At 37.4% G+C, this 11521-nt stretch overlaps 2 protein-coding genes across 2 annotated transcripts; both read left to right on the top strand.

The window, feature by feature from the left end:
- Positions 1-4996: 4996 nt before the first annotated feature.
- Positions 4997-8309, top strand: LOC122722219 (polygalacturonase-like). Its single transcript, XM_043952402.1, has 7 exons — positions 4997-5029; positions 5124-5260; positions 6907-6973; positions 7061-7131; positions 7285-7366; positions 7475-7990; positions 8085-8309. The coding sequence occupies exons 1-7, from the start codon at positions 4997-4999 to the stop codon at positions 8307-8309; spliced, it is 1131 nt and encodes a 376-aa protein (XP_043808337.1).
- Positions 8310-10233: 1924 nt separating this feature from the next.
- On the top strand, positions 10234-11269 carry LOC122722220 (exopolygalacturonase-like). The gene is made up of 3 exons (XM_043952403.1): positions 10234-10326; positions 10435-10950; positions 11045-11269. Exons 1-3 carry the CDS (start codon positions 10234-10236, stop codon positions 11267-11269), a joined length of 834 nt encoding a protein of 277 aa, XP_043808338.1.
- The last annotated feature ends 252 nt before the right edge of the window (positions 11270-11521 follow it).

Genomic DNA, 11521 nt, shown 5'->3' on the forward strand with positions numbered 1-11521 from the left:
TAACCCGATCTCAAATCTATTTTAGAGAAAATGCTGGCCCCTTTCAACTGATCAAACAAATCATCTATTCTGGGCAGTGGATATTTATTCTTTATAGTTACCTTATTCAACTGTCTGTAATCAATGCACAATCGAAGAGATCCCTCTTTCTTTTTCACAAACAACACTGGTGCACCCCATGGTGAAACACTAGGTCGAATAAAGCCCTTATCAAGTAATTCTTGTAACTGTATTTTCAACTCTTTCAATTCTGTAGGAGCCATTCTATAAGGAGCAATAGAAATAGGTGCAGTGCCTGGCACAACTTCTATAGCAAAATCCACTTCCCTTTCTGGAGGTAACCCTGGCAACTCTTCAGGAAATACAACTGGAAAATGGCATACTGTGGGTAGGTTTGACACACTAGGACCTTCCTTCTTAGTGTCAATCACACTGGCTAGATAAGCTGTACAACCTTTTCTAATCAACCTCCTAGCTGTAGTGGCAGATATGACATTAGAGAGGAAATCTGATCTCTCACCCACAACTATAACCTCATACCCCTCTAATGTTTTGAGTGTAACTCGTTTTAACTTACAGTCAACTATAACATGATGTCTAGACAACCAATCCATACCCAGAATCACATCAAACTCTCTAAAAGGTAACTCTATCAAGTCACCTAAAAAGGTGTGACCTTGCACACATATAGGACAATCTCTGTAAACTCTATTCACAATCACAAGATGTCCTAAGGGATTAGTCACTGCTATGTCATGTTCTAAAGGTTCTACTTCAATTCCCTTCTCATTATTGATGGGTATGCTGATGTATGAATGTGTGGAACCAGGATCAATTAATGCATAAACATATTTGCCAAAGATAGAAAATTTACCAGCAATAACATCTGGTTTGTCCTGGTCTTCCTTTGCACGAATAGCATATGCCCTGGCAGGTGCTCTACTGTCTGGTCTATCTACTGTCTCTGATACTCTATGACTCTGAGCACTGCTAGATTCACCTCTACCTCTACCTCTGCCTCTAGACCCTGTCGGCAAAAATCTCTCTGTCTGTATAGGCTGCACTGACTGGCCTCTAGGACAATCCCTCATAAAGTGATCTGAGCTTCCACATAAGTAGCAAGCCCCAGTCAATCTCCTGCATACTCCACCATGTCTCCTGCCACAATGCTCACATATAGGTGGCAACCCTCTACCTGGTCCTCCTGTACTAGATACTGAGGTAGTCTGCTGTCCAGACCTCACTACTGAACTCTGCCCCGGTCTCTGAATCTGCCTAGGTGGCCCTCTCTGCCCTGTCTGCTGAAATTCCCTCTGTCTCTTGCTAGCTGTCTGAGATGCAGAGGATTGTCCCTGATACTGACTCTGGCTCCTCTTCTGTTGCCCTTTTTGTTTTCTACTTTGCTCTTCTTCTTTAATTCGCTCCAGGCTGTGGGCCGTCTCTACTAAAACTGAGAGTTCCCTGATATGCATAGCTGTGAGGTACATCCTGATATCAGAATGCAATCCTTGCTCAAAGCGTTTACATCTCTCTTCCTCTGTAGGAACTATCTCTGTGGCATATTTACTAAGTCTGACAAATTCTCGCTCATATTCAGTTACTGTAAGCCTGCCCTGTCTGAGGTATAAGAACTCCCTCCTTCTCTCTTCTATATATAAGGCCCCAACATATTTCTTCTTAAACACTGCCAGAAAGAATTCCCAAGTTTGCCGCTCTGGTCGAACCATCTGTGTTAATGTTGTCCACCATCTATATGCTTCATCTTTCAGCAATGATACTACACACATCAAGTTCTCTGCTGGTGAACACTGTAGCTGCTGTAAAACCCTTTATGTACATTCTAACCAGAATTCTGCAGCTGAAGGATCATCTTCCTTTTTACCTCTAAAATCTGTTGCACCATACTTCCTGAGTTTTTCTATTGGAGGCCTAGGTACCACAGGTGGGGGAACCTCGACTGCTACAGGTGGTGGTGGTACCTCTGGTACATGTTGTGTAACCCTCCTAAGCAACTCAGCTATTTGCTGAAACAATGCATCCTGCCCTAGTCCGCCAGCAGCAGCAGGTGGAGGAGTAGCAGCAGGTGCAGCTGCCTTAGAGGGAGCATGACTCTCTACCTCTTCATCTACGGCTCTCTGTGACTCCGATGACATCTTTTATATGACCTAAAGACACAAAGAAGAGATTTACATCAGAACCATATCATAGCAGTAACTCATTTTGGCATGTACATATATGACACATATACATCTACATACTATGACCTAGAATCGCCTAAACCTTTGCTCTGATACCACTAATTGTAACACCCCTTACCCTATCAAGTGTAGACAGAGTAAAGAATGTCACAAACTATGCCTTTTTAGACATATCAAGACTAAACAATTTCCTTTATCAGTAAATACCAAGTTTCAGATAGTCCAAGTAAATTGTATAAAGTGATTAAGGTAAATGTTTAAACTGAAATTTTCGCAGAGTCTCATCTGTTTCATCAACATTTCAACCTGTAGCATATATGAAAAACACATGCAAAAATATGAACTGTTATTTGACATCTTACTATTCTTTGATTTACATAACTTTCACAACTCCCTCTATTTAATATGTACATGCCAAAATAAAACTATACTAAGACTCAGAGACTCAAAACAACCAGCTATGATAATGGCCTTGATATCTGATGTAAACCTCTGATGAACTTCGCGTGCCTACTCTATCTACAACCTGCGTGAGGTAAAAACCAACACGCTGAGCTAATGCTCAGTGGGTGATAACAAACAAATAACGAAGTAGAGCAAACAAGTTCACGTATACAGATAATCAGGTAAATAATTACAAGCTAGTAAATGCAAACATGTTAACACTCACTAAAAGGTCACAAGATCAAGTATCAATCTTTATTAAGATCTTAGCCCTTATAAACACATAGTAGGATCGACTAGGTAGATAAGGAATTATAACGGTAGGCACAGGGTGCCGAACGGTAGGCTCAGAGGCCAAAACTGTGATAGCAGAGCTCTATGGCCATGCTTATGAGGTACCAGATATGTAACCTCAATATAAATCATATATCGGTAGCAGTACTGCGAACTCTGTATGTTTATATGGCATGCCATACCCTTAAGCTAACCTCGACTCCTATTACGTTTACCAGGGCCAAGTATCATTAATTCAATGTATCAATGTAAATGCATGTCATGTGAAACTATTTGAAGTCATTTTCCAAAGTACATATATCATATGCCAAGGTTTACAATATGGGAAAACTCATGGCAAATAGTGCAAAACTTTATTGACTTAACATTTCAATATAGAAAACTACATTCTGCCATATATTGCATAAACTGTTCAAGCCATTTAGAGTCACAATTTGACTTCAGTTTCTTCATAAGAAATGTACATTTAGGTCTTATCTTTCCAACAAGGTATTTTTCATGAAAATCTGATCATCCTAGCATAAGTTATGAATTTTTCTTTATAAGCTGCTCAATAAGGTCTTAATCAGTCCAGTATTGGTACTTGTTTATAGTATTACAAAACTTATCAGATTCATGTAATTCCATACAAATTCAAGCTTAAGTGTCTTCTACAAAGTTTTAGGTCTACTTCTTAGGATTCATTTGGAACTGGTATTAACAAATTTCACTGAGTACATAATTAGTTATGGTATAATCAATAGACTCTGTTCCGGATGCACTACCACTGTGTCCAGTTTAGGTTCACTTGCAATTTTCATCATCTTACCTACAGATTCAGAATTTGGTCAATTCATAAAAGTTTTAGATCTTTGTCTTAGCTTTCATTTGGTATATCTTAGGCCTAATTTCAATATCTACACAATAAGTTATAAAGTTGTTAACACACACTGCCCTGTTCCAACCTATTCTGCCAGATTTGCACTTTTAGCTCTCATGTCAAATTTCTTTACTCTAAGCCTTTCAAACATCATTTTACCATTCATTTAACATATTTATACAATCAAAGAAACATTTCCAGCAAGTAAAATCAACCCCTAATTTCACTTATTCATGGCAGAATCAAAGGAAAACAGAAAATCAAGTAAACACCAAACCTTTCTTGAATTTCTCTTCCTTTTCCACTTCTAATCTCTTGCTATCTCCTTTCCCTTTGATGTTCCTTCACCTAGGTAGATTTATGTCTTAGGAGAGGATTGAATAAACTATAAATTAAAGATTTATAATTCAAATTCATGCATGAAGAAATTAGTAGATGTTATTTCCTACACCTTTCTAAGCTTACCTTTGATTTTCAAGCTTGGTGTATATGGAACCCTAAACTTTTCTTCTTCAATCCTTTCACTATATGGCTGTTCCTTTAGCTCTTGGTCTTAGGATGCATTTTGGTTAAAGGAAGAAATTGATTTGGTGAGATTTTGGCTTGGCTTAGGTGGGAGAAAGAAAAGTAAAGTTTTCTTCTTTGAAAATGGATGACCTACGGCAACATAAAATGGTGGAGAAGACAACCCACCTTTTTACTTTGCTTTATCATTCTTTTATGCATAATTAGGTGACACCTCATCTTTTCACTTTCCATATTTATACTTTGACCTACTAAACTCTTTCCAATGGTTCAATTTAGTTTTCAAACTTTCAATATTCATAGATTGACCTACTAAACTATACATTTAGCCTTTAAAAGTCCTTTTCACTTAAGCAAGCATGACGGATGTAAACAAGCACCTCAAGCAAGCACGTCGGGAAACCCTAAGCACCTCCCGAAAGTGACTCGTTCCTGACTCGCTAATCACACTGTCTGTTTTATTTCTGGATACGTCTGTTTCTTTATTTGAGTTTTCGATGATTCAGTTATTAGCAGATTAGAGTTAAGCTAGCACCTCCCCTAAGTAGCTCGGGATAAGCTAGCATCTCCCCCGATGCCACTTGCTCTAGTAGTGCAATAGCCTAACCCATACCTAATGAGGACACTACTCTAGCTATGGGTTTGAGGATGTTACAATCCCATCATTATAGATCAAATGTACTGCCCGCATAACGAATGCAATCGCAAGGTAACTTTTCAATTTTTATTTTTTCACAACAAGAAGGAGAATTTATATATATGGGTGTGTTACAATTATGCTAAAATATTGCGACTTTTTGCAGATGCCATCAAAAGTTAAAATAAGCGACGTCATCTTCAAGAATATTCGAGGATCGTCAAGAACGCCCACAGCCGTTCAATTGACATGCAGCAGCAGCGTACCATGCAAGAACGTTGAACTTTCTAACGTTAACCTCCAGTACACCGGATCTAAGGGTCCTGCAAAATCTATTTGTACAAATGTTAAGCCTAAGATTATAGGAAAGTTGATTCCGAGAGGATGTTAATGCACTCACTTGTTGATTCTTAATTTAAACGGAGAATGTTTCTCATTTGTCTGACGCACAGTATAGTAATTTTACAAGACTATCATTACACTTTTTAAATTTAAATGAACATAGTCAGATATGATTTCAATTTAGCTCTATCCAAAATAGAAAATCAATTTAAAAAATTTACCTATTAAACAATGTGCTTCATTTTACTTAAACAAATATAAAAGCTCACCAATTACTGAATATATCAATTGATATTAAAAGATATATTAAAAGAAAATCAATTGATATTAAATACTATATAAATACTTCTTTAAGTCCTCTATTTCTATTTGAAAAGTTAATCAACATATAAAACATGGAATGCAAGATGAAATAATAAAAGATATATTATTGAATGAACTTAGTAATTTAATAGTGTCAAAATTCAAAATTAAAACGCGCTGTAAATTATGTTGCGGTGTTAAAATTAAACTATATCAAAGTTCAAGATGATACTTTTTATTTGAAACGCTATAATTTGAAATTAATAAATTTGATATAATGGAATTTATTTTCCTGTAGTCATGGGCTTAGCATTATAATTCAAAATTCATTTTCCTTTTCAATTAAAATAATGCTGTTCAAAAATATATATCAGGTTGTTCTAAATATTTATCCTTTCGCTTTTCTAGCATAATTTATTTTCCTAATAAACCATTTATCCGTGATCGGCTATGTAACTGTGCTGATTCTTTTTTCAATTATTTATTCATTTATTCAAGAAGTATTTATTTGTTTCGAGAAAAAGGAGAAATATATATACATATATCCCGTTGTGAAGAGATGAAGTCTCATATTAAGATGTTCGGAGATTATTATTGTGAATTTCTTTCTTTCTTTTCCTTTTCTTTTTTTTTCTTTTTTATATTTGCGTTCTATTATAAATAAATAATTAAAATCGAAGCTGAGCATATTTTTGACGCTAAAATCAAGTACACGTAAAATAATACGATGCGCCTTCAGGTACCAAAGGAGAAAAGACGGAATAACGGCCTGTTAGTTCTTTTTTTCTTTTTCTGTTTTCCTCTTTTCATGTTGCACTGTACTTGTCAAAATTTTGTCCTACATGCACGCGTAAGGAAATGAATTGCAGGTGCGGTCTCCAGGCTCGTTTCGCGTCCAATACGTCCAGAATATTGTGGGAGAACGAAGAGGTTATTGCATAAGTTATAAAGGGTTCCAATATAAAAGAATATGTTAGAGAGAAATGCGGAAGTTGTAGTTTTTAGTTGCAGGTTAGCATACATAGGCCTTTTTTTTTTTAAGCTCAAAACATTTAACGCAAAACAAAAAGGAAAAACAGAAAACGGGATGTATGAAAATGCTACAGCCTGTAATAAACCTTGAGTAAATTAAACGAGCCGCCTGAAATATAAAAGGCCTTACAGAGGAGGAGAAATGCACAAACATTTAGAAATCAATATAGGCTGTAGATATCGAAGGAGAGGAAGCGCCTTGAAAAGAGAGATATGGGTTCCAAGGTACATGTGTGCGCAGCATATTTGGTGTTATTGTTCACCTTTACCAGCGGAGCTCAGCCCAATACCTTTGATGTCACAAAATATGGTGCGAAGGAGGGGTTGGATATCACTAAGGTATGAAAGTAAACTCGGTTCTCGATATCGAGACGGTATTTCCTAGATTATTGCTGTCAGGTCTTTCATTGCCGTTTTCATTTTTAGGCTTTACTGAGTGCGTGGAAGGGGGCTTGTGGAGCAGCGGGTTCCGGCAAAGTCGTGATACCAAAAGGGAAGTACTCATTAGGCGTGGTGGATTTGCTAGGCCCTTGCAAGGGTGCCATGCATCTTTGAGTGGAAGGAACGTTGGTGGCGCCAGCAAAAGCTAGCCAGCACCGCAAGAATAGCTGGGTTACATTAAGATACCTGGACCGATTAACGGTATCCAGTGGTGGGGCCTTCGACGGACAAGGAGAAATTGCTTGGCAGCGGAATAGCTGTGGCGGCGGATGCAAGAAAGCACTTCCAGTTGTAAGAAAATCCGAACGCTACTTTACTAACGGTCATTCATAGGCCCGTTCATGGCAGTAATACTAACTACGTTTTCTCTGCGTAACTGTTCTATCAAAACTGTATCAGAACCTAAGGTTTGACTTTGTCACCAACAGCATAGTCGAGGACGTGACATCCATAGATAGCAAGCAGTTCCACGTCAATCTCCTCGGCAGCAAAAACCTTACCTTCCAGCGATTTTCGGTGAAAGCGTCGGGGCATAGTCCCAACACGGATGGAATTCACATTGGACGGTCGGAGGAGATCAACATTATTGATTCAAACACTATGACCGGTGATGATTGCATCTCCATTGGCCGGGGGAGCAGGCAAGTACGAATCACAAATGTAAGGTGCGGACACGGGCATGGCATTAGTATTGGAAGTTTAGGAAAGTACGAGAAGGAAGAACCTGTGTCTGGAATTTATGTGAAGAATTGCACAATATACGACACCGACAATGGCGTGAGAATTAAGACTTGGCCCGCATTGCATGGTGGCAGTGTGTCGAATATCCAGTTCGAGGATATCGTCATGCAAAACGTCAGCAATCCCATCATTATAGATCAAATGTACTGCCCGCATAACGAATGCAATCGCAAGGTAACTTTTCAATTTTTATTTTTTCACAACAAGAAGGAGAATTTATATATATGGGTGTGTTACAATTATGCTAAAATATTGCGACTTTTTGCAGATGCCATCAAAAGTTAAAATAAGCGACGTCATCTTCAAGAATATTCGAGGATCGTCAAAAACGCCCACAGCCGTTCAATTGACATGCAGCAGCAACGTACCATGCAAGAACGTTGAACTTTCTAACGTTAACCTCCAGTACACCGGATCTAAGGGTCCTGCAAAATCTATTTGTACAAATGTTAAGCCTAAGATTATAGGAAAGTTGATTCCGAGAGGATGTTAATGCACTCACTTGTTGATTCTTAATTTAAACGGAGAATGTTTCTCATTTGTCTGACGCACAGTATAGTAATTTTACAAGACTATCATTACACTTTTTAAATTTAAATGAACATAGTCAGATATGATTTCAATTTAGCTCTATCCAAAATAGAAAATCAATTTAAAAAATTTACCTATTAAACAATGTGCTTCATTTTACTTAAACAAATATAAAAGCTCACCAATTACTGAATATATCAATTGATATTAAAATATATATTAAAAGAAAATCAATTGATATTAAATACTATATAAATACTTCTTTAAGTCCTCTATTTCTATTTGAAAAGTTAATCAACATATAAAACTTGGAATGCAAGATGAAATAATAAAAGATATATTATTGAATGAACTTAGTAATTTAATAGTGTCAAAATTCAAAATTAAAACGCGCTGTAAATTATGTTGCGGTGTTAAAATTCAACTATATCAAAGTTCAAGATGATACTTTTTAATTGAAACGCTATAATTTGAAATTAATAAATTTGATATAATGGAATTTATTTTCCTGTAGTCATGGGCTTAGCATTATAATTCAAAATTCATTTTCCTTTTCAATTAAAATAATGCTGTTCAAAAATATATATCAGGTTGTTCTAAATATTTATCTTTTCGCTTTTCTAGCATAATTTATTTTCCTAATAAACCATTTATCCGTGATCGGCTATGTAACTGTGCTGATTCTTTTTTCAATTATTTATTCATTTATTCAAGAAGTATTTATTTGTTTCGGGAAAAAGGAGAAATATATATACATATATCCCGTTGTGAAGAGATGAAGTCTCATATTAAGATGTTCGGAGATTATTATTGTGAATTTCTTTCTTTCTTTTCCTTTTCTTTTTTTTTCTTTTTTATATTTGCGTTCCATTATAAATAAATAATTAAAATCGAAGCTGAGCATATTTTCGACGCTAAAATCAAGTACACGTAAAATAATACGATGCGCCTTCAGGTACCAAAGGAGAAAAGACGGAATAACGGCCTGTTAGTTCTTTTTTTCTTTTTCTGTTTTCCTCTTTTCATGTTGCACTGTACTTGTCAAAATTTTGTCCTACATGCACGCGTAAGGAAATGAATTGCGGGTGCAGTCTCCAGGCTCGTTTCGCGTCCAATACGTCCAGAATATTGTGGGAGAACGAAGAGGTTATTGCATAAGTTATAAAGGGTTCCAATATAAAAGAATATGTTAGAGAGAAATGCGGAAGTTGTAGTTTTTAGTTGCAGGTTAGCATACATAGGCCTTTTTTTTTTAAGCTCAAAACATTTAACGCAAAACAAAAAGGAAAAACAGAAAACGGGATGTATGAAAATGCTACAGCCTGTAATAAACCTTGAGTAAATTAAACGAGCCGCCTGAAATATAAAAGGCCTTACAGAGGAGGAGAAATGCACAAACATTTAGAAATCAATATAGGCTGTAGATATCGAAGGAGAGGAAGCGCCTTGAAAAGAGAGATATGGGTTCCAACGTACATGTGTGCGCAGCATATTTGGTGTTATTGTTCGCCTTTACCAGCGGAGCTCAGCCCAATACCTTTGATGTCACAAAATATGGTGCGAAGGAGGGGTTGGATATCACTAAGGTATGAAAGTAAACTCGGTTCTCGATATCGAGACGGTATTTCCTAGATTATTACTGTCAGGTCTTTCATTGCCGTTTTCATTTTTAGGCTTTACTGAGTACGTGGAAGGGGGCTTGTGGAGCAGCGGGTTCCGGCAAAGTCGTGATACCAAAAGGGAAGTACTCATTAGGCGTGGTGGATTTGCTAGGCCCTTGCAAGGGTGCCATGCATCTTTGAGTGGAAGGAACGTTGGTGGCGCCAGCAAAAGCTAGCCAGCACCGCAAGAATAGCTGGGTTACATTGAGATACCTGGACCGATTAATGGTATCCGGTGGTGGGGCCTTCGACGGACAAGGAGAAATTGCTTGGCAGCGGAATAGCTGTGGCGGCGGATGCAAGAAAGCACTTCCAGTTGTAAGAAAATCCGAACGCTACTTTACTAACGGTCATTCATAGGCCCGTTCATGGCAGTAATACTAACTACGTTTTCTCTGCGTAACTGTTCTATCAAAACTGTATCAGAACCTAAGGTTTGACTTCGTCACCAACAGCATAGTCGAGGACGTGACATCCATAGATAGCAAGCAGTTCCACATCAATCTCCTCGGCAGCAAAAACCTTACCTTCCAGCGATTTTCGGTGAAAGCGTCGGGGCATAGTCCCAACACGGATGGAATTCACATTGGACGGTCGGAGGAGATCAACATTATTGATTCAAACACTATGACCGGTGATGATTGCATCTCCATTGGCCGGGGGAGCAGGCAAGTACGAATCACAAATGTAAGGTGCGGACACGGGCATGGCATTAGTATTGGAAGTTTAGGAAAGTACGAGAAGGAAGAACCTGTGTCTGGAATTTATGTGAAGAATTGCACAATATACGACACCGACAATGGCGTGAGAATTAAGACTTGGCCCGCATTGCATGGTGGCAGTGTGTCGAATATCCAGTTCGAGGATATCGTCATGCAAAATGTCAGCAATCCCATCATTATAGATCAAATGTACTGCCCGCATAACGAATGCAATCGCAAGGTAACTTTTCAATTTTTATTTTTTCACAACAAGAAGGAGAATTTATATATATGGGTGTGTTACAATTATGCTAAAATATTGCGACTTTTTGCAGATGCCATCAAAAGTTAAAATAAGCGACGTCATCTTCAAGAATATTCGAGGATCGTCAAAAACGCCCACAGCCGTTCAATTGACATGCAGCAGCAGCGTACCATGCAAGAACGTTGAACTTTCTAACGTTAACCTCCAGTACACCGGATCTAAGGGTCCTGCAAAATCTATTTGTACAAATGTTAAGCCTAAGATTATAGGAAATTTGATTCCGAGAGGATGTTAATGCACTCACTTGTTGATTCTTAATTTAAACGGAGAATGTTTCTCATTTGTCTGACGCACAGTATAGTAATTTTACAAGACTATCATTACACTTTTTAAATTTAAATGAACATAGTCAGATATGATTTCAATTTAGCTCTATCCAAAATAGAAAATCAATTTAAAAAATTTACCTATTAAACAATGTGCTTCATTTTACTTAAACAAATATAAAAGCTCACCAATTACTGAATATATCAATTGATATTAAAAG

This window comes from Manihot esculenta, chromosome 17 (assembly GCF_001659605.2).
Source record: "Manihot esculenta cultivar AM560-2 chromosome 17, M.esculenta_v8, whole genome shotgun sequence".
Taxonomy (NCBI): domain Eukaryota; kingdom Viridiplantae; phylum Streptophyta; class Magnoliopsida; order Malpighiales; family Euphorbiaceae; genus Manihot; species Manihot esculenta.